This window comes from Plectropomus leopardus, chromosome 12 (assembly GCF_026936395.1).
Source record: "Plectropomus leopardus strain MGB_pleo_1.0 chromosome 12, ASM2693639v1, whole genome shotgun sequence".
NCBI classification, from domain to species: Eukaryota; Metazoa; Chordata; class Actinopteri; order Perciformes; family Serranidae; genus Plectropomus; species Plectropomus leopardus.
Window position 1 is genome coordinate 16,781,696 of NC_142187.1, and position 23,650 is coordinate 16,805,345.

General features: G+C 39.2%; 2 protein-coding genes across 2 annotated transcripts in view; one reads left to right on the forward strand and one right to left on the reverse strand.

Moving 5' to 3' along the window:
* clstn2a (calsyntenin 2a) overlaps nt 1-7,528 on the reverse strand; it is a 203,972-nt gene extending 196,444 nt beyond the window's left edge. The window contains exon 1 of the mRNA XM_088085388.1: nt 7,361-7,528. Within this exon, the coding sequence (XP_087941514.1) occupies nt 7,361-7,433 (73 nt within the window). The 5' untranslated portion in view covers nt 7,434-7,528. The remainder of the gene's footprint in view (nt 1-7,360) is intronic.
* Nucleotides 7,529-11,579: 4,051 nt separating this feature from the next.
* nmnat3 (nicotinamide nucleotide adenylyltransferase 3) lies at nt 11,580-22,502 on the forward strand. Its single transcript, XM_088085299.1, has 5 exons — nt 11,580-11,694; nt 13,898-14,043; nt 16,288-16,471; nt 19,230-19,315; nt 21,721-22,502. Exons 2-5 carry the CDS (start codon nt 13,932-13,934, stop codon nt 22,134-22,136), a joined length of 798 nt encoding a protein of 265 aa, XP_087941425.1. The 5' UTR covers nt 11,580-11,694; nt 13,898-13,931; the 3' UTR covers nt 22,137-22,502.
* Nucleotides 22,503-23,650: the final 1,148 nt, after the last annotated feature.

Consider the following 23,650-nt stretch of genomic DNA (forward strand, 5'->3'; position numbering starts at 1 on the left):
TGAGCTGCGATTGTAGCTTCAGGTACACCAGGTGCATGAGTCTGTGTATGCATGCGGACGTGACTGAAGGTGTGAGCAAAACCACACAGACTCTTGTCTGTTTTTCTCTCGCACACATACGCAGAAGCACACACACAGTTATGTTCAGTCTCCTCTCAAGATATTCTTTTGTTGTGATTTGTTTTTCAGTCACACACTGAGTTGCCTTGTAGGCAACGCATTAGAAAACTTAAAAGAATTCCCTTTGGCATGACTTGCCGTAGCACCTGTGATGTTACACTATGTAGTTTTACTTTGTAGCCTACCTCTCCAATATTCACGCAAACCTGCGGTTGTAAAACATCTCTGGAATCATATCTCATGATGGAAAATACATGGCTCTTTCATGATTACCACTGAAGGGAATCAGAAGAGGCAATAAAAAAAAAAAAATCAAATATAAAGCCATTTCAAAGCGTATAGCAAGGCTTTGGACTGACTATACAAGTAACCCACACAGGACAACTTGAAAGGGAGATGAAGGAGATGACTCAATCCATGCGTGAGTGGGTCTGCATGTGTGTGAGTGTATATCTGTGCGCGTTTCTTATATTGGGCTAGAAACGAGCACACACTGCAATGTTAACTTGTTTTATTAGGTGTACAAATACACAGCAGGCTAATAAGTTTGTATTGGAATTATAATTAAAACAGTGTGCAGTGGTGCATGTCTTCATAACTTCAGGCTTTATCATGAGTCACAACAGACCGCGGTCTAATGTTTAATAAAGGATTTCCAGGCCTGTGTACATAGAGACCATAAGATAACACTTCAATGACACCAGCTTGTGGGACACAGCAGAGGCACAGCGCTTCAGTTCAGTCTGAAGCTGTTGCTGAACGTTGCTCTATTCAGCCGAACCATTTTCAAAATTTGTAGTTTTGCATAATTATCTGAGAACTAAAAAAACATCTCTCAAGAAAAACAATCCACCAACAGAAAACCTCCGTAGAGTTTCAGGGGCACTCAACCTCCCTCTTAGCCGACCTTGCATCTGCTCTTGCTGCCAACACTGAGGCTATTTCTCGTGTTTTAACTGTAATGTCAGGGAGAACAAACAAGCTAAATTTAAACAAAAGAATCATTCCGCATCATTGGGGACTGTTATTAGATTTAAGTTGAGGGAAACAGATTTGAAGAAATCATTTTATATTTGGTAAATGAAGCTTTTTGTCATCTAATGACAGCAAGAAAGATGTCTGCTGTTGTTGACAAAAAGAATGCAAGCGTGCCTATTTGGTGATTCTTTGGTGAAACCAAATGAAAAAAAAGACAGCCAGAGAACATCAATGAAGTGATTTGTAAGTCAGGACTAAAGATGGAAATCTCTGCTCACATGTTGAAACTCAAAATCCAACAAAAGTCTGCCACACGGTGAGCAATCAACTCTCAATCATCGGGGTGTTAGCAAAAGCATTAGGCCTATATCTGTGTTATCCTTATCCACAATACATCAATGTTGACAAGCATCCAATTAAATAAAAATGACCTCACCACTTGAGAAATTTGATCCCTCTGTCAAAAAGGGCTTATTGCCTATATATTGTGGACATTGCAACATATGCGTTTCCAGTCTATAGATAATTACATCTACGTGTCGGCTTTTTTTTGGATGATACTTTCGTACGTGGTTATTCTTAAAGGAATACTGTCAGCAGGAAAATGTAACTTTACAATGTCGTCCAAACCTACTTATGGCTGAGTAAACACACGAGACAAAACACTGAACAAGTGGTCAGTTACGACTAGATTTCTGGAGGCAGACGACCTCGAAATCCTGCAAGAAAGTCAATTCTTACGTTCTTTATCCAAAACAAACATGAGGGCAACTAGCAGCATTAGTGTTAAAAAGGTCTTAAAAGAGGAAAAAGGCACAGAGGCACAGTCCATCTGGCAGGTTGGACTGTGAAGCCTACAGAGAGAAGGGAGGTGAATGAAATTTGTAAAACAAAGCAAATTTTAAGTGAGGTAAAGCTGCTGATTCACAGGTACATCTCCTTAGAGCAACACACAAGTGAGGTCATCGATTGTAGATATCGGTTGCAAATTAAAAACATGTCTAAAACAATCTTTATGAGTGGCTGGCCACAACTGAATTGCCTGAATTGCTTTGTTCGATCATATGTCAGGCAAAAATTATTTTCAGAATCGGCTCAATGTTTCTATTGTCTGTACCTACCTTGACCCGTGCACCACATCCTTTGATGCTGTAACATCACAGTTTAGGAAAGGCGGTATCTAATGCTTTTTGTCAGATTGTCTGTGTTTCTATCTCTTCTGACATCTCAAACATTGGTGCTCCTGAAGCATAACAAGCAGTGACACTCTACTTAAGGCCAAATCTGGCCCAAGATAGGGTGCCAGGTGGCCCCTCAACCATTTTCTAATTCACAGTAAAAACAAAGTGAGTCACACTTATTCACATTTAGTATAAGTAAAATAAGGTGCCAGAGTGCATAAAACAGCACCAAAACTAAGCTTTTTTTATATCAAAAAAGTGCCTGTGGAGGTTCCTCTGCACCTCCTTACAGAGGTCCTAGCTAAGTTCCTAATGTCCTAAAATCCTAGAATTGTCATAAAATCTGAGACATGTCTTAGAAACCCAGAAATGTCCTAAAACCTGAAAAAAAAATATCCAGAAAACTTAAAAACTTCCTTAATTCCTGGAAATGTCCCAAAATCCTAGAAACATCATAAAGTCCTAGAAATGTCCTAAAATCCTAGAAACATGTACGAGCTGCTGTGACTGGCCCCTGGCCTCCTGTCATTTTGCAAAAGTGGCCCCCGAGCAAATCAAGTTTAGTATCCCTGATATAGAGGGAAATGATAAACAAATCAAGAAATAAAAATATAAAGACTTTAGAAGGATTATTGTCAGAGTTTCATAGAGAATCCACATGTACATTACATATACTGTTTTTGTAGCATGTCTTCTTTCCTATTACTGTTTCTACTCTCTCACTCACTGTCTTCTTTACGGTTCCACCTCAGTCATTTACTGACAACCTGCCACCTGGCGAAGAAGAAAATATGTTTCTTTATTAAGAAATAAAAAAGTGTTTACTCTGATAGTTTTTGAGTACAAGAGTGTCCGTGCATCAGTGAGAGAGCAGGGCAGTGTGTCTCTCAGAAGTCAGCACTGCATGCAATGTTTATCCACCACATATTGAGCCGTGCTGACCAGAGAGCCCCACCGGGGCCACTGGACCAGCTGGTGTGATACTGGCATACACACAAACCCACACACAGACACGCCTCTCTCTGCCTCTCTCTGAAACACACACAGACAACAAACACACTCATTCTCTCATCACCAAACATACATCATCCTATGGCAGCCTTTCCATTTCGTTCCTCTCCTCCACCTTACGCCTCATCAGACATATTATAATTAGCCGTGCTGAGTAATTAACATCCAAATTAGGACATTCATTTGCATATCTGCCCTCATTTGCATATACTTCTAGCAACACATACCTGACACTCCTCCCCGCTCTTGGAAATGCCAGTACAAAACACAAGGGTACTCAGACTTTTTCAACACAATTGCCTGCTATCACGACTCATGCACACACCTTTTTACCTATAGAAAACATGTTTGTTTTTTCTCCTCTGTGAGGCACTAGAGAATAGGGCTGGGCAATAATGGCTAAAAATGTTATCACGATGAAAAGATTTCATGTAGGTCGACATCGATAATGATCTACTTTAAAAGTCAAATCATTATTTAAAGGCTAACTTTTGCTCCTGAGTGAAAGTTGAAGAAATTATAGTGTTGATTGAAGTTTTAACTATTATTTATTGTCAGAACATGACAAGATTTTCCATACAGCAGAACATTTAAAAAATCTGAGGTATATTCAAAACAATTATAATAAAATAATGTTATTAAATTAAACAAATAGACCTGAAAACTTGAATTCTGGTCAGCAGCATGTCAAACTCTTTGGTTTACAACTTCTGTGTTTTATCTGACAATAGAATCAGAATAATTAAAAAAGACAAAAAACTCAACAGTGCTCAGTATTTTCTGCATAAGCTATAAACCCACAGAATGTAAGTTTTCCATTTCTCAATCAAAACAATAACAAAAGACATACTTTGATAATGTAAAGTGACGTGACTGAGGCAGAAATCATGTTTACAGACGAGGAAATGTACAAACATTTTATTCACGTTACCTCACACAGTCACACAAGTCATATCATTACAGCTGATCAGTCAGTCAAGTTAACTTGCTAACATACTGTTATCATTAGATGAGTAAACTATACAGTGACTGTAGCGAACATTATGGGATGAATTCAGTCATAACTTTATGCGTGTGTTAAATGTTGTTGTAACAGTATAACGTTGCCATGCGCTTTAGTGGCCGGCGAAAGTTGGTCGGTCAGCCGGTCTTCTTCTTTTACTACAGCTGATGCTTCGTCTTCCTCTGGTTAAAATCTAGTTTTAAAGGTGCCTTACCACCTCCCTCTATGGGCATATGGGTTGTTTAATTATATGGAAAATATCTCAAACATTCATTATATCACTATCAAGGAAAATTAAATTGAGATAATTATCATTACCATTTCATTGCCAAACCCTATTACAGAACAAAAACTAGTGATGGTAAAGGAGAGAGAAGGCTTGAGGTGGTGGGAGGTTGAGAAAAGGCGCAACGTGGGTAAAAGAAAGTGAGAATCCGTACAGGTTTGGACCTGTACGGATTCTCAGTACAGGTCCAAACCTTTACTCACGTTGCGCCTCTCCAAAGAGGGAGGGAGAGAGGGAGAATATGAATGGAGCTGAGGAGGGGGTCAGTAATAGAGGCACCCAGGATAGAGTGAGAATGTGACACCCTCCAGATGAGAAAAGGCAAAGTAAGACAGAAAGAAGACTGCCTCACCATTTATACAACTCACTTAAGCCCATAAAACTTTGGAATTGAATCCAGGGCGGTGAAGAGAGAAAGAGCAGCAGCTCTGGAAATCAGAATGAAGGTTATTGGAGCTTGGAAAAAGAATTGAGAAGGAGAATGACGAAACACTTCTCTCTCTCTTTGACATTTGCCCTCTGAATGGCATCAGCCCAGCAGAGCGAAGCAACAAAAGTCAGAGAGTCAAAGGAGAAGTAAGAAAGGAACAGGGAGAGAAACACAAGCGAGAAAACAGTGGAAAGAAAGAGAATTGAAAGGGCATGAATGACAGTAAAGAGGAAAAAAGCAACAAGACGGGCAGAGCACTTCCCGCCAGACATTGTTTCACCAGCCATTGCACAGAAGAGGAAAACCTGAGTTATGCCTTTGCGTTCCACATCGCTTTCGCGATTTATGTTCCGACGAGGATAATGCAGCTAGACGGCTCTGTTCAAAAGACAACCATAAATCTGATCTTGTTTTCGATTTTTTTTTTCAGCCCGATTCTTTCTTTTTCAGCGCCCCTCAAATCCTTTCAGCAGACATTCATCTGCTCTGGTCTATTTCCTGACTTCTTATGTAAAGGTATTCAGCAGCAAGCCTTTGTCTCATGTATATACTGTATTCTGCTGAGCTTGTAGAGCTTGTAAATACAAAATCCACACACACAAAAACTCTGTCTCTCTTATACAGCCAGAAACACCCGCCTGCACACAGAGGCCTTAATTTATTCCTTGTCAAATGTTAAAGGGAAACGGCTTTACTTAAAAAAAACAATAGATGATCAAATCTGAGAAATTTACGATGACTTCTGTGCTGAGTCAAAGTACATTAAAATAGGACAAAGCTGAGTTCACACATCACATTCACCAACTGAATGAGTCACCGAGGTCTCCATAGAAAACCTCTCTCTAAACTTAATCTAAACCTAGTTAGCCTTCCCTCTGGCTCCCGGCCATATGGAGGTCTTTCATAAACAGGGAAAATAATGATAATGTTTGGTTGAGCGCAGACAGCCAGTCAGCCCTGCGCTCTCACTCCAGAGACCCAATTAATACCACTGTAAACCGCCGCTGCCCTTCATAGGCAGCACCAGTCAACGCTGAGTGTGTCTGTGTGTGAGAGTGAGTGAGAAAGGGAGAGAAAGATGTGTGAATATCACAGGGTGAGGATGTGGTTGAATATAACGCCCTGACCGTGACTGCCCTCCCCAAGCACCAATTGATTATCAAAGTTAGAAATCATCTTCAGATCACTGACCAACCAACCAATCATGACCAGCAACATAACCGCTGATATCCTCAATAAATGTCATGTTTATGGTGTTATTAATCATTTCAAAAGCAACTGGGGCATGTAAGGTTGCTGCTGTAACACAATGTTATGGGAAAAATAACTTCCCAGCAACCTTTAAGGGTGAAATAAATACTTATATGCTGCTAATATATGATTCAACAGAGTATGTTAGGCAAGTAGACCGTGGTGAGTAATGTTTATCGTCAAAATTCTATAATCAAGTTATCGTTTTTCATTTTTCAAGCTAAATACCAAACAGTTCCTAGGATAAGTTTCTCATTTGGGAGTATGTGTTGCTTTTCATCATCTTATGTAATGTAGACTGATCAGCTGAATATATCTGGGACAAAATAAGACATTTAAAAACATTGGCTTGGGTTTTAGGAACTTGTGATGGAGACACAAAAGGCACCAAAAGCACCTTTGACTGTGAAGTACCTTTAAATCTTTGCAACATTCTCATTTTATGTGCAACATCCTCTTTTGTTATGTAGCTTTTCATGTCGATGCATATGTAGGTACTGAGCATGTGTGTTTGAACTGGTATGTGAGCATGAGTGTGTGTGTTTTAACATAATGGCTTTTTACCTTGTACTTCGCCTTTTAGTTTTTTATTCTTATTCTATTGAGCTCTGCAAAATTTCGTTTTATATATACCTGCACAATGACAATAAACGCATTGACACGATTTTGTGTCAATTTATAACAATTGACAAGTAAACGATGAATCGATTAATTGCTCATTTAAATCATTTTTGTCGCCCTACTGTCTAATGAGGGTTATTTGCAGATCTTTCCCATGTATCCCTCTTCCCAGCACATCACAGTGAGACTACCTTGCTTCACAACAAAGCTGCAACTTCCCATCAAACCGAACACCTGTCCCGTTAATTACCCTGTCCGCCATGACACGAACTTTAAGTAACTCCTCAGTGATTAACCAAGAAAAAAAACAACAATCTGAATACTAAGCAGAACTCAACTAGCAACAGCCCCCAAAAAACCTAAATGGCGACTAAGTTGTTGGACGGAAGGTTGACGCTCTCCTTCCCAACTTGAGCAACTCAAACGCGATAGAGCACAACATTTTTTCGATATTTTTTCCATCTTTTTCATGTTCCTACCTTTTCCGCCGAGAGTGCAGGAGTGGCCCCAAAGGAGCCAAAACAGCACAAAAGGGACCCCGAGTGTGTGCATGGTTGTCGAGCAGTGTGGGTGATGTTTCCTCGTCCTTTCCTCTGCCGAAATCCTGGATCTCCTCCCAGGCGCGAGGATGTTTTCAACTGGTCGGGCGCGAGGCACTGTGAGCAAGGAGAGAGAGACTGACGTTTAAATTGCGTCAATAAAACAAAGTTTCCTGTTGTAGGTTTTCAAAATAAAATATAATCGCCTGACAATGTGGAACAATGTCAAATAAAGGTGTCAAAACAAGGTTGCATATATGCAGGATGAACATCAAATTATTTTCTAACATGTACTGTCAAACTTTAATGATAATATGTGCTCGAAAAAAGGATTTACCCAAGAATGACAAATTCTCCACATTTATTTTGAAGAATGAAAGCGTCCCTTTCGGGTCAAATTTAGCTTTATTTGGTAGGCTTGACATAAATCTGTTAATGAGAGAAGTGGTGGAGAGGAGGGAATAAGGGGAGGAGATCTGTCTGTGATGACTGTGAATGTGTTGGTAGTTTGGAGGGGATTGATTTTGAAGGCTGCTGCAACCGAGAATTTGCTGTCAGTGATTGGATTCCTCCAGAGAAACACAGCTACAGCTATTCAATCAATTCAATAAACCCCGAGCTATGGCAAGGTGGCACACCAGTAGCTTACCACAATCTCAGAAAATGAAGCAATGGCTGATTTATTATGGGAGATAGAGGATCACAGTGCTACGAGCAAGACAGGGAACATTAATTCTCCAATGATCCAAGTTTTCAACACATGAAACAGCTACTAAATCAGCATTTTCTAACTTTAAAGAAATGTCTACTATCACTACAGCTGCTACTACGGTCTCAAGAGGTATTTCCAAGGCCGTAATTATATATATATATATATATATATATATATATATATATATATATATATATATATATATATATATATATATATATATAATGGAAACGCACTCCCCCCCCCCCCCTCCAATATACTGATAAAGATATAACCTAAATTAAACAATTTGTCATGCAACAAGAGGCAACCACGCACCTTTGTCTGAAATAACCATTATCAAAGGTAATCAAAAATAAATAAACTTAAGAAATTGGTTTTATTATTACTACCTAAGTAAGTATAGAGAACCCCAGGAATGCCTTCTAAATCTACTGGGTGTGATGAAATTCTTTGTCCCTCAGCAGAACACGGCTCGAGGGTTGTTCAACTACCATTAATGTCTTTATTATGTTGTATTTGTAAGAGAGCCTAAGCAAAGTATGAGTAAAATGTCAATCGTGTATGTTGCCCTGCATGTGTAATTCATGTGGACAGTAGTTGCTTTCAATTATTGCATATTTATATCAATATTGTTTGAGAGTTTGAAATTTTGTCCCAGTGGGCAGACTTGGTTGCCCCCAGTATTGACTCTATAAATACAGCCTTGGGTATTTCACAGTAAAAATCTGATTAATCTGATTGTCAATGTGACTATCTGTTAACATTTGATTGACATTTGTCCATTATCACAGTAAAAAAAGAAAGTGTTTTATCTTAATTCAGGTGCAACAAGTTGCTGATATCCACCTGCTGGCAGTTTAGGTTTTCAGATTAGTCAGCAGCCCATGTGCATGGTTTAGTCAGTTTATTAGCTGTTATCCTCCATTAATTGCCTGTGTAAATTAGGCTACATTTGGGAAAAAATATATATCACTTTAATTAAGGAGTAACATGAACTGCAGATTTCTTTTTTCATTTTCTTACAGCGATATTCCTTTCATAATCGAATGAAGCAGCTGCTACACTGTGATGTTTTTCCAGCTGTATCCTCCTAACAAGAGCCTGAACGGCGAAGCGATACTCCCCCTCACAGATTTGAGTCTTTCAGTTTTCACCCTGTGGCAGAATCACTGGTTTTCTCTAACGGCCGTATGTTCTTCAATTATTCCCCCATGCTTCTTCATCTGTTGGGTGTGGGTGTGGGGATTAGAGTGAGAGAGAGAGAGAGGGCAGACCTCAAGTGAGTTAAGAGGATAACAAAGATAGAAGAGACACACACATCCACACGCAGAACCACATTTACATGCACACACGGTCACTTACACACACACACATACTCCCAATTGGCTGTTTCCATGGGCAGTGCCAGCTAAGTTACAGCAGAGCAGTGATGGGAGAAAGATGGTGTAATGAGCAGATTGTCCTTCTACCGAGGCATAAGCTCAGCAATCATTCAGAACAGGGCACAGAAGGAGAGATTCACTCTGGCATCACTGAATAATTTCCTGTTCTGTTATTAATAAATGCACATTTTAATCTCAACATTTCACACAAACTCATATGGAGTAGTACATTTAAGCCCTTGAAAAAGTGTGCAGCCTTCTTTGTGGGGTTGGCTGATTTCTCTTTTTGATTTTGCACTTTTTCCAGCTTCTGTATTCTCCAATACTAATAATAATAAATACTCAAAAGTTTTTGACTGTTGACCTGCTCATGTTATTTATAAAGAACATTATTAAATATTTACTGAGATAAGAACTTAAAATTTGCAAGAATTTTACTTAAAAAAAGGACATAACTTATATATATTCTTTATTTTACCAGGTAAACATCTGGCCAAGAGGGCCCCAAAACACTGTTAAAGCTATTAACAAACAGACATCACACAAAGAGCAAGCACAACATCCAGTTCAAATGCAACAGTTAAATACATTAACATGTCTAAGTGTCTGAAATGATTTCAGTGAAAACTTGAATAGCACTCTCATTGTCCAATTGTACTATTTTCTCAATCCTTAAAAATTGACTTAGATTCCCACATAATAATCTGCTCAGCCAATTTCAGATCCTTCTGCAAGTTATACCAAGAAGAAATGAGCAGCATATATAACCCTTTATAACATGAACAAACTGGCTTGGTTTCTTTCAAAAGGAAGAAGGCAGTGAGCAACAAAAGAAGAAATGACCCAAATATTAGCAAGAAATTAGTCAAATGTACAAGAAAATTACCTGAAATTTAGTAAACACATACACACACAAATTATTTTTGTGATAATAATCAGTAAATAATAATCATGATCATTTTAAGTTCTGTGCAAACCTTAAGGGACAAACATCAAATGTTAACCTTCAAATCTTCGATAGTTCAAGCAGTATGTGTGAACATAAAACACATATCAGTGATACTTGAAGGACACACCATCCACACCTGGCTGTCACATCAGTCTCACTTTAACAACAACAAAATTAACATCCAGGTTATATGTTACAGTTGTATTACCCCCAAGAAAATCCAAATGTGAAATTGTTTCTTCATCCCAAGAAAATGAATCTGGGAGCTCTTCTTCTGTCTATCTAACTCTGGTGTGGCACCACAGATTATTGTCTAAGACAAACTCCTCTCTGCTGGTGTAAAGAGACATGTGGATTTTAACTGATAGAGACTGAGCGGTCGAATCAATAACAAGTTTTAGTTTTCCAGAAACATGATGGTATTTGTCTGTTGTTGTTTTGTTTTTTACACAGTCGATAAGGGACTTGCATGTACACAGTTTTTCAGTTGATACAGTCCAGTTAATACTGACAATAACAACACATAACAACATACTATACTGCAAAAAGGTGAAATAGGTTGCATGCATATTGTATTGTATGGCATGCATGTCCAGTTCTTGCTGCCTTAACTGTCCTCACTGGGAGAATTAAATGCATTTCCCAGTGGTATATAGCAATGGTCTGTGAAATGCCACATCACTTACTTGAACCTTTGTATAATTTTAATGTTATTCTTTTCCCCCTGCGACAAAGTAGTTATTGGAAAAGCCATTTGCTGTACAGCCATGCTGTCAGACAGTCAATTAGTGTTCGACAAAGCTTCTCCTTTCCATCTGACAAGCAGTTAACAACAATGGGATAAAAGGTTACCAGGAGCATGTAGGTGTTTGATGCTGCACTGCTGAAAAGGTCAGCTTATGATTGTGGTTTGTTTCTTCTGGGAAGACATCCTTACTCACAGAAGCACATAAGATTTAAAAAAAAAAACTCACAAAAATGTAATACAGGTTGCAAACAAGGAGCAATGTTGAGCATCTTTACTGTGTACAGCATAATTACCTTGATTGTGAAGTGTATTTCAGCACCATGGAGAGCGCCGTCACTTTAACCTAACCTTTCTCCAGCAGGGGTCGCACTTCAGCAGGGTGTTCCGTGCGGAACCATCGAGCAACAGCTCCTCAGCACTGGGGAGCAGGATCAGTGTGACACACGTACCAAACAATGTGTGTAAAAAAAAAAAGGAAAGGTAAACAAACGATTTATTATACCTACCTTTATACTTCATGTTTTTTGCACCGTGACAGTTTCATTAAACTGCTGCTCAGCTTCATTTATCAGTCATTTGAATGTCTGTTTGTCGCTTCGCACGTAGTTTGGTCCGCTAGGCTAATGAAGGTTAGCTGCTCGTTCAATGTCAAGCTGTCTGCTGAACGATTTTGGATTTGCTTGTTGTCCTCTGGCTTTAACTGCACTGTAACAACTGACAAAAAAACTCTCAGCAGTTCATAGCTGCTACGTCTTATAGCTGTGAACTTGGAGCTGAACTGCGAGAGACGACAGTTTCTGGTCTGTTGCATGTAGCATGCACCTGTCAAAACCTCCGAATCAAAAAATTATTTTGTTTTTTTTAAAGGAGGTAGCTTAACATGTGATTTAGAGTCAAAGGCGGTGAACATCGTACACATTCAACAGTGCATGCACTGTTGTCAGTTGTGTTGTCATACGAGGTCAAAATTTACAGCTTTAAGTTGTTTTTTTCAGGGCACTGTTATTATCTGCTTTATCTCAGTACATAAATTGCATTCAGTGGAGGAGCAATGTCTCTTTTCAAAATCAAGTAGAAGTCATTGTGTCAGTCAGTCAGTAAATACTTAAGATAATCATTTTCTTTGAATAGCACTTTTCTAGCGAGGAGCATTAACTGAAAAACAATTAGAACAATAATAGGACACTATAACACGACATACATAAAGTCCTATTGATGCACTAAAAAAGGCTTACGAACAGTTAAAAAAGTCATGCAAATCCGTCAAACAAGAAAAAAATAGAAGATCAAATATTAAATAGGAAACATTACTATCTGGAAGAGCTGTATTATGCAAAAAGTACATTTAGGGGTCACACAGGAAGACAACTAGGGTTGCAACATTGTACCACTTCCAAAGTATCCCATGGTATTAAAACTGACAGCTATCATACCGTGTACATTTGCTTATCCACTGTATTGGAAAAAAATGCAACTGGATGGAGACTCTCCTCATTCTTTTACATTTATCTTCAAAAGGAATACTTTTAATACATACGTCCATAAAGAAAGGTTTAAAGTTTCAAGTACAATAACATGTTTGGATACAGTGATATGTGAAACCATGATATTTTCATATAAAGTAATTGTTCCATGAAAATTTCATATTGTTGCAACCCTAAAGACGACACTATATTATAAAGTGTATGTAAAGTTAACCAGGTAAACGTTTAGTGCGTAGGATTTAGTGGCATTCAGTGGTGAGGTCACAGATTGCAATCACCTTAAACTTTTTCCGTGGGCCAAGTGTGCAGGAGGAACTACAGTGGCCGATGCAAAAACGCTACAACAAGGATGGCTTTATCTAGAGTCAGTGTTTCGTTTGTCCATTCTGTATGACTGTAAACACAACATGGCAGACTCCTTGTAAGAGGACCTGCTCCGTATGTAGATATAAACGGGTCATTCTCACGTAAAAAAAAAACCCCAAAATGATTCTTAGTTTCAGGTAAGTATATATAAAAAATCTAGTTATCAGTATTATATTCAGTTTTTGCCAAATTATCCCCCTAAATTCTGCACACTGGACTTTTAACCAACAAATTCAATGTTTGCAGTGAAATACGTTCTTTAAATGATGGCTGCGTACCTGCCGAAGAGGCTGGTTGAATTGAACCATCTTCCCAGCCAATGTTTGGAGGAGGGTTGGTGTTAATTTCCCTCTAGACTCTCTACACATTCATGTACACATTAAAATTAAAAGCCACTGCAGCTGCTCCCCTCCTCTGGTGTCTGACTCTAGCGAAACGCTGCCACATTTATTGTTGCCAATGTTTCTAACAGCTTTTGGTGTCCCAGTGATAAATGAGCAGAAAAAAATGTTATGGGTTGTTCTTTGGGGCCACAGATACTAATGCTGAGCTCATATATTGTAAGGTGCTTTGGTATTAAACCAAAAAAAAAAAACTAAAACCAAATGACAAATTGGTTGTTAACGTAAATGCAACTAAGGCGAAACCCTCTGCAAAATGGTACAGCAAGGCAGGTACTTAAAAATAAAAATGATTTGTAGATATATCAAATTTTCTTGCACAGTGTCCTGCAGAAAGTTCAAGAAGAGGACACACTAATGTTAACTTTCTTTAGTTTTCTCACCTTTGCATCAGATCATCATAATGTTGATAACTCTTTGTTTTCCTTCAAGGTTTTTTGACAGCGGTGTGAGGGGGTAAACCAAGATGGCCACCCGCCGTGTTCCGCTCGTCTTGCTCGCCTGCGGCTCCTTTAATCCCATCACCAACCAGCACATGAGGCTGTTTGAGCTGGCCAGAGACCACATGCACAGCACAGGTCAGATCCTGACATCACAGACACTGAGCATTTATGTGTTTATTTTGTCTTTCCGAATAATCTTCAGGGTCAAAGCAGCTCCCGTAAAAAACAGTATATGTATTATTATTTATATGAACAATGTTTCCAGTGTCTGTGTATATTAAAAGAGGTAGCTCACACTGATGAACCTCACAAGAAATATGACCCCACTCTGCAGCTGTACAGAGATTTTTAAGACTCTAGCTCATTGGTTTTCTTTTATGGCCTTACAAATTTACGGTTTGGTCCAGTTTCCTCACTTTCATCAGCCTCGTTTCCAGCAGCAGCAGGCAGCGTTTTCCAGCAAACAAACTTCAATAAACCTTCTGTCTGACCTGTCCAGCACCAAGCAGCAGCCTCACAAAGTTAGAGACAAGCTGGAGAAGAAAGTTGAGCGCCTAGCAACGTAAAGATGCAGAGTTTTGTCTCAGGAGTTGTTTTAATACAAAAACTCAAAGGAAAATTAGGTCAACATAAACACCCTCTAATGAATGTTAATGTTGCTTTGTGTCCTGCTGCCGTGAAAGTAGGGTATTTGTGAGCGCATTAGCCGTAACAACTTAAAACGACAATAGCAGGGCTTTGTTTTCAGCTTGTTGTGTTGCCCTTCTGCCCCCTAGTGGCCCAAATATCAATAAATGCAGTTTTAAATGCCCCACATTCTTGTCTGTTTGCATTACTACAGACAACAAGAAGAATTAATACGACACATGTATTAAGTGTTCACAAACATTCATTTTGTTTGATGCTGCAGAGACCTAAGTTGCTCTACTTGTTGTTCTTCTCTTGTATAAGTGAAAAAAATATCCCTACGCTGTATGTGTCTGTTGTCATGTGCTGCCACGCAATGTAGTCATGTAACAACCATGTAAGCAAATACCTCCAAAGCTGCTGAGCATAAGAGTACGGGGCTGGTCACATGGTCACAACAGCATCATTGTACCTGAAGAGTTAAACTAGTCCTGAGTCAGCTTTCTCAGTCTAAGATGCTTTATGAACAAAGTGCTCAGTGCAGCATTTCAGTGGGCGGGAACTTAATGCTCTTACAGTTTCCCTTGGACCCCTTCACCTGTAACACGTCAGCTGACTAGTTTGAAAATTACTGTTAGCTGCACACAGGAGCTGTTTTTATTCTGCTGAATGTTTGTGCTACAGAAGATAATCTTTGTGTTTTTAACCCGTTTTTAAATGCTAGAATTAGCCCAATTTGCTTCTGTCGAAATTTGAATTGTCAAACATTTAGTCGGATCCATTCCTTATAGCAGTTTCTATACTCTTCATATTGATTACACAGTTTGGTACTTTACATCGTGTGACTTCATCACCCATGTTAATCTAAATTGCTTTGGTGTGAGTTGCAGAGTGCTGGAGAAGTCAGTCACAGAGATGTCTGACTTCTCTCAAATATAATGGAACTAGATGGCTTTGTGGTGCTCAAAACGCCAAAAAAGATTAAATTAAAAAATTCAACAACCATGTCTCATTCCAGAAATCATGACCAGGCTACATAGATCTTGTTGTGAGCAGTTTCATGTATGAGCTGTTTTCTTTCTACCACACCCACCTACTGTATCACTGCACAGAAGGCAGCGTAAGTCAACCGCTAGCTCACCACTGAGGTAGCTGTTGTTACAGTTCAGCTGAGGAGGACGCCGTTAATGTTTACTGCTTGCGCTATCACTAGCATGAGCCTCTCGTCCATGAATAGATGCACAATTCCTTCTGCAAGGTCATACAGTCTGCAGGTTTCATTAGGTAGAGAGAAAATAGTTCCTGCATGAATCTGCTTACAACAAGGTCTGTGGATTATCATCAGTAGCCGGGTCAAGATTTCTGGAAAGAAACACTGCTGTTGAGGTTTTCAAATGTATTTTTTTTGGCGCTTTGAGCACCACTAGCCGAGTGACATCCAATCCTATCGCATTCTAGAGAAGGCGGATATCTTTACAGCTGATATCTCCAACACTCAGCATTTTACACCAAACAATCTAAATTAATGAATACCACTATAGGTAAGGGGAAATTATGTATTTTTTTATTTGGGGGTGAACTGTCCCCTTAAAAAGAAGAAGATTTCTTCTTTCTACATATGAGGTATGACAAAGCACTGATAATGTTACCATCCATATCTTAGAGATAACTGTATCTACTGATTTATATTCTGTTTCTGTATCAGCTGTCATGACCCAGAAAAACTGTATTAATCTTCTTCTTTCCCTTCAGGCCTGTACCAGGTGGTGGGTGGCATCGTGTCTCCAGTGAGTGATGGATATGGAAAGCAAGGCCTGGTACTGGCTAAGCACCGAATTGCTATGGCAAAGCTGGCTCTCCAGAGCTCCAACTGGGTCACTGTTGATCAATGGGAGAGCCAGCAGCCAGACTGGACGGAAACTGTGGTCACCATGAGGTATAAAACAAGTTTATAGCAACATAAGAGCTCACACTGCTTTGTTTGAAAAAGAAGAAGAAACTGTGGGGTAATATCATCCTCTGGTCCTTTTGTGCTGTCACCTCGTGTCTGCAGCTAGTCATTAGTTTTGGAACCTTATTACCAATACAGGTCATGAAAAACTGGAAAAGTCATGGAATTTCACAATCACATTTTCCAGGCCTGTAAAATTGATGAAATTATTAAAAATCATTTAAAGTTTTGGGGAAGTCAAGGAATGTTGTTGCATTTAATAAAATAAATTAAGAACGTATGGTAATTTTCCAAGGATAACCTTCAATATTATGTATCTTGACAAATACATAATTGTTGTATCTCTATCTTCATGTGCCAGGTAGCTGAAAGAGTTCAAATCTGATATGTTTTAAACCCTAAGCAGGTGCAGCAAGAAAACAGATTATTATGGGTCCTTTAAAAGTCATAGAAAAGTTTGGTATTTTTGTCAAAAAAATGTGTGGGAACCCTGAATCAAGCACATCTTGTTCCCAGTTTATATTTGCCACTCAGTAGCTGCTATTTGTTTCTATTAGCTTTTACTGTCTCTTCTTACGTCCCTCATCATCCAAATATTTTTTTGCCCACACACCATGCACATAAACATCGAGTACACTCACCCACAAGAAGAGAAGCGAAAAATGAAAACATGAACAAGGTCACATTTAGCCATACCCAATGTCATTTTGTGTATACATGTATACATTTGTATATAACTACAAGCTTGCAGGCCTACATGGCAAATACACAGTAAATACAGCATGTATACATAATAGGCATAATAGGCATATTCTGAAAAACATTTTTGACATTTGGAGTGGCATGTGAAGAGAAACAGAGCAAAAAGGATAGTTATACACACATTGCGTAGGTGCAAGGCTTCAAAAAACTTTCCCCAAGAGAAACAGAGCACCCAAACTATTACTTATCTTAGCCCTGTTGTAAATACAAATGGACAAAAAATAATAAATACAGAAACAGTGAAAGTAATTGGTGCAGAACAGACACTATACATACTGTTGTCTGAAACCAGATCACAGATGGAGAGGAAGTTTTTCCCTGGACCCTGAAGTGCATTTCTTATTGTCTCTAACAGTATGAATTGCATCAGGTCTTTCAACCAACGACGCTTTCGCTGGATTTGTTGATTTCTTCTCAGCGCAAGCAGTGTTGTAAAAGCAGAGGTGTTTTTATGTCTTTTCTTTATTATAGAATTTTTCTGTCTGTGATACCAAATATAGCTGCTGCTGCTGCTGCATTGGGAAATCAATATAAAGTGCCCCTAAAAGTGTTTTAAAGATCCAAGACCAGTGAGTTGCCAAAGCAGGGCATTATCAAAATATATAGGTTAAAGATACAGTTACTGTTATGAAAACTGTCAATGAGGCAGCGCTGATCAAACATGAAACAAGATACTGTTACTGCATTGTCTTTTTCTGGAAAGAGACTTTGCTGTTTAGTTTTTTCAATTAAAAAAAATCGTTTTTCTTCTTCTTCTTTTTTCAATTTTTTCTTTCAGTGTTTCAGTTTTTCAGTTTTTCTTTTTGTCCCTTTGAGCAAGCCAAGCACCATCTAGTTAATTCTATTGTAGAGAAGTCAGACATCTCTACAGCCGATATCTCCAACACTCAGCTGCTCACACCAAAACAATTTAGACTACTAAATAGCACCACAGGTAAGAGGTAAAAAATATATATATATTGTGGGGTGAACTGTCCCTTTCAGTTGGCCGGGGTTTTGCGACATCTGTCTTAACTTGCGTCTGTGTATTTTAGCACGTCTTGCTTTGAAAAAGTGATGTAGAACTCTGCTGACATGTCCTAGTTTTACCACAGCACCAGCAGAGCTCACAGCGATGTACTCTCCTTTGCTGCTCCTCTGCCCGCACCGCTTCTTACCAACTTCAAGTGCTTATATAACAGAGTGTTGCCAGGTTCTGGCCTCTTGGGTGCCGCCAGACTAGACTGGACCCGTGTCAGGTCTGGGTTTTTTCATGAGGTGAAATCAGGGGCACCGGCTGTTAAACTCTCGGGCAGAGTGAGGATGGTGTTGATGCAGAAAGCTGTCTGTGACATGAAGACGGGTGAAGAGAGGCCTGCGTAGGTGATATGAATAAGTCTTTTTTAAGAAATGTATTTGCAGATGGCTCTTATCAAGGGGTTTGGCCCAGAGGAATGAAAGTATTATTGCACACACCCACTGCATGTCATTTATGTCATGTGCACATACCATGTTGAAGATTACTTTAGAAAGATATCTTATGCTTGCATCATTGAACTTTTTACGTTTCATTCTCTGCTCCTTCCCTGCTTCGCATTTCTCACAAATCCCCTCATGAGTGTTTGCGCAACACGGGTGCTGATCAAGGCATGAAGAGGTCTGTTGTTGACCAGAGGCTCACACACACGCACACACAAGCAAATAACACCTTTAAGAAGCTTTACTTGAAACGAGTTTTCCTTCCTCTGTGAGTCATCGATATTTCTCTTTCTTCTAGTTCAGTTTGTTCAGGCTTTATTGGCGTGATTGATGTTTAGATTGGGAAACATGTTGCCAATGCGCATGCATAAACAGAGCAAGGCAAATAAATGAATACACAGTTAGCTGCTGGTAACAACAGAAGATGAAAGGAGGCAAGACCCAAAGACAAATCTATGTATTACTGTTTCTGAAATTAAAGAAATCCATTCTCAGTCGCTCTTTCTCTGTCATTGTTGGGCAGGTATCATTATGGACGTATCCTGAAGGAGTACGAGCAGAGCGCAGGAACGCACAGTGACTCCAGTGGAAACAACACTCCCCTTGCAAGTAAGAACCTCTTACTGTTGTGAAGTTGGGATCAGCTTAATAACCTTTGACCTTTGACTGTTTCAGGCATTTCAGATGTGGTTTTAATTCTTGGGATGGTAATGTTGGTTGGTCAGTTAACATAGATTTCCATGAATTTTTGTACAGATATTTATGTGAGGAGGATGAATAGTTCCTTTGGTGATCCCTGTTTTTTCATTTAGAGCCACCAGCATGTCAAAGTCTGTCCATTACTTTGGTTTATACTCAAATACCTGCAGAGCTAATGACATTAAACATCAGCCTCAGCTGCACTTTATGTTTAGTGTTAATTAGCAAATGTTAAAATGTTAACAATATTTTTTAAGAAAGCCCTCAAACAGAGTAAAGGCCTTTTACGGTTAAGGATCTGAATCATTTCCACATAATGTGCCTGTGTTTAACACGTGCAAAGTAGAAGCAGAATGGTGCTTTGCGGTCCTGACTCACAGTGGTTAAAGAGTATTAGGTATGGATTTAGTACTTTGAAGACTTTGTGTGGTTGCATGCATGCGTGCATGTGTGTAAATGCTCCAAGAGCGTATAAACTCACAAATACATAGATGTAGTTTATGTGAACATGATGGCTGTTGTGTAACTGGAAGCAAACCAATCAGTATTCAGGAACGTTTTCCTGGATTATCTATGATTTATCAAACACATTCACACGAGTGTTTGTTTGGGCCCTACACAACACTGCATTAGAACATGTTTTATTAAAAAGAGAACTATGGATAAAAATAGTCATGAGAACAGTCATTAATTAAGCGGACAAGATATGTGTTTTTACAACAAAATAAAAAGTTATTTTCTGTTTTGGTCTCCTTTTCAGTTCACTTTATGTCGAGCCTTTTAAACACAAGTCACAGTTCAATTTGAGTTTTACAGAAAAGTTGAACTCCCAGAGTAACTGGTGTTGTTGTGTTGTGTTTTAGCCTCCAGCAACATGAATATCTAAGCTGTGTAATTTTTAGAACTAGGAAGTCAGTTTTTGTAATGTTCAGACTTTTCATTTGCCTGCTCCAGACTCAGAATATTCACTTATTTTGTCCTCGGTATTAGCATCAGTGATGTCTCCAGTTTTTGAATTTTTCTCCTCAACAGTATGAGCTCTCTGTGAGGAGACGGTGATTTCATATGGGATTGCCATTTTTGTAGCTTGATTGTGAATCAGCCAGTTGGCACACACTACTGGACGGTTTCCATGAATGAAAAACTATCAGCACTTGAGGATTATCTCACTTTCTGCCATCGTAATTGCTCTGAAAAATATCAACCATTCACAGAATGATTATTTGTGGGTAAAATCATTACAAGGGAATCAGCGATACCAGACCCCAGTGACTGATCAGTGGATAATACCTTGTGAAGATAAAAACAAAGGATTCAGCGATCTGAGTTGAACGAGCCTGATGTTATTGCAGTGTGGCATTTTTTACATCAACAAGCATCAAAGTATCTGAGGCTACATCCACACTAATGCGTATTTGTTTTAAACCGCATGACAATTGCTACGTTCACGCTTAGCATCCAGACTACTCTGGCATTTTAGAACCTCTACAATACTTTTGAAACGCTGCCAAACCTGCTTCAGTTTTAAACCTCTGGGGATGTGTTTTATCTGGACACGAGAAACAGAGACTTTTGAAAACAATGACACTCATGTTCGTCCCCCAACTGGGACTTACTGGTCACGCCTTGTCAAGTGAAAACATAATAGGTAGGTCAGAAAAGATTTTTATGATGTTTTTTTGGGGGTGTTGTTGTCACTTTGATACTCCTTTCTCAGTACAGCAGCTTCCTCTATGGATAGCACAACTCTGATAAGTCTTGCTTTGAGATGTCTCCAAATCTGTTTTCTGCCACCTTGATGGCTTCATAGTCATGTTACTCTTAGTAAGAGTAACACGCATGCCCAGTGGACGTGAATGGTATTTGTTTTTTTGGCGTGATGATATAGAAATATTTCTGAAAAGAGTGTGTGAGGCCACACTGCACTTGTTAAAGGTCCAGTGTGTTCAATTTAGGGGCAACTTCTTGCAGAAATGCTATATAATATTCATAAAGATTTTTTCATCAGTATATAATCACCTGAAAATAAGAATTGTTTTGTTTTTGTTACATACGGAGGGGGTCCTCCCTCAAAGAGCCCGCCATTTTGTTTCTATAGTAGCTCAGGATGGACAAACCAAACACTGGCCATTTGCATTTTCGTGTCAGCCGCTTTAGTTCTCCTACATGCTTGGCACACTGGAGACATTTCAGTTATGCAAACTCAATGCTAGATGCCACTAAGTCCTACATATTGGATCTTAAAATATTCAAAGCTAGCCTGGTTAGTAAAAAGCAGCCGTCCTCCTCACATCTTATTCCGCCTCTCACCTCAGGCCCGTGTCCACAGTTGAAGCTCCTGTGTGGAGCTGATTTCCTCGACACTTTCGAGGTCCCTGGCCTGTGGCTGGACGAACACGTGGAGGAGGTGGCCGGACGTTTCGGCCTCGTCTGTGTTAGTCGAGGGGGGCTTCAGCCGGAGCAAGCTGTGCACAAGTCGGACACGCTCTCACGCCACCGTCAGAACATTTTCCTCGTGAGGGAGTGGGTGAGGAATGAGACGAGCGCCACCGAGGTCCGCCGGGCCCTGAGACACAATCTCAGTGTGAAATATCTGATCCCAGACTCTGTGATAGAATATATTCACCAGCACAACCTCTACACGGAGGACAGCGAGAGGAGAAATGAGGGCACAGTGCTGAGGCCGCTCATCAAACAGGCACAACGGCCAGTGAAGAGTCTTGATGACTGATAGAGGAACTGCTGCAGCGCTGAGCTGAACATTGGCCCTTGAAGTGTGAATTCACTCACAGATCAGTGCTTCTCTTCAGGGACAGGAGTCTGTCTTAACTTTCACTGGACTGCAGTGTGATAGAAGTTTGCACAAAGAACCACACATTAGGTGTTTTCCAGGCATTGCTTGTTTTCAGTAGGAAGCATCTTCACAGTGCAGTGGTGTCTTTAATCTTACCCACCAATGTTGCAAATACTGAGCCTCATCTTTATGCCAAGGTGTCAATAAGCATTTGTTTGTTAAAAGTTTTCATCCTTTGTAGTTTTACATATTTCACAGCTTTGCAGAGTTGAATAAATTGAAATGAAATTGCATATATTTTAAGTACTTGGTGTCTTTTCCTTGTTGCTGTATAAATATATTAATAATAATCAGGATTTTAGAAATAATGAGGTCATGAGTCCCTCCAATAACCCAAATCCCACATGCAGAAACACACACAAAAAACCTTGTCTACTCGGGTTTTGGTTTAGTGACATCATTCTAATATATTTCTAAAAATAAATATCAGACTTTGTCAGAGATAAAATAGATCTTTGACTTTTTTTCCTCTCATCTCTGTCCTTGATGTTTACACAGTCTACCAACCTTTATTAAAACAGATAGCATTCAGTGTCTGACATTAAGATATATTAGAAAATAAGACCTTTAAAACTGAATCATATGAGCACAAAATTAATTTTATTCTCAGATAGCAGTTAAGGTAGAAAGCAGCCAAAATCAAATCATATCATGAAAGAAACAATTTTTGTGAAACATAGTTCAAAGTGCAAATTTCTATTAAGATGTTTTGGAACTGTCATGTTTTTGTTTTTTTTTTTTAATGTGACACTAGTCTTAATCAGGGGTGAAACCTACGGTCTGTGGGTCAGAACCGGCCCATCAAAGGGTCCAGTCTGGCCCACTGGATGAGTTTGCAGACCTAATATTGATCCATTGTAAATAGGTGCCAGATTTCAGGACCAACTTAAACAGAGAAGCCAACTTCATGTAAAATGCTGCTTCAGAGGCTTTTCTACCCTGAACAGAATACAGTTCTCTGAAAAAACGATGAATACTCATATTGTGGTCATATTAAAAGATATAGAACACTGTGCAAAATATTGTCAATCAGCAGCTTTAGCACAAAAGAATCTGTAACAATAACTGTGAAACCCTAATGCTTGTTTGTAAGGTAGTGGATATCTTAACCTGCTTCTTCCATAGCTTCCACTTAAGTTTGGTATGGTGATGCCAACATTGATACACAGGAGAGGAAATATGGAAAATTGTGTGTAATGACAGTGACTAGTGGACTGACTGAATGTGAAACTGAAGCTGAGACATACAGTATAGTTGACATTGCACTTATTTTTCAGTAGACAGCTCAGGCTGTTCATCATCTGTTCTTTAAATGGATGAACATTTTCAGAAAGTACTTCTGTACACTAAAAGAAAGCAAAGGGGCTCAAAGTGTCAGCACCCCCAAGGTC

Coding starts and splice junctions, on each gene's coding strand:
- nmnat3 (XM_088085299.1), top strand. CDS start 13,932: ATGGCCACCCGCCGTGTTCCGCTCGTCTTGCTCGCCTGCGGCTCCTTT. Junction 14,044..16,287: donor AGACCACATGCACAGCACAG/GTCAGATCCTGA, acceptor CTTTCCCTTCAG/GCCTGTACCAGGTGGTGGGT. Junction 16,472..19,229: donor GAAACTGTGGTCACCATGAG/GTATAAAACAAG, acceptor ATTGTTGGGCAG/GTATCATTATGGACGTATCC.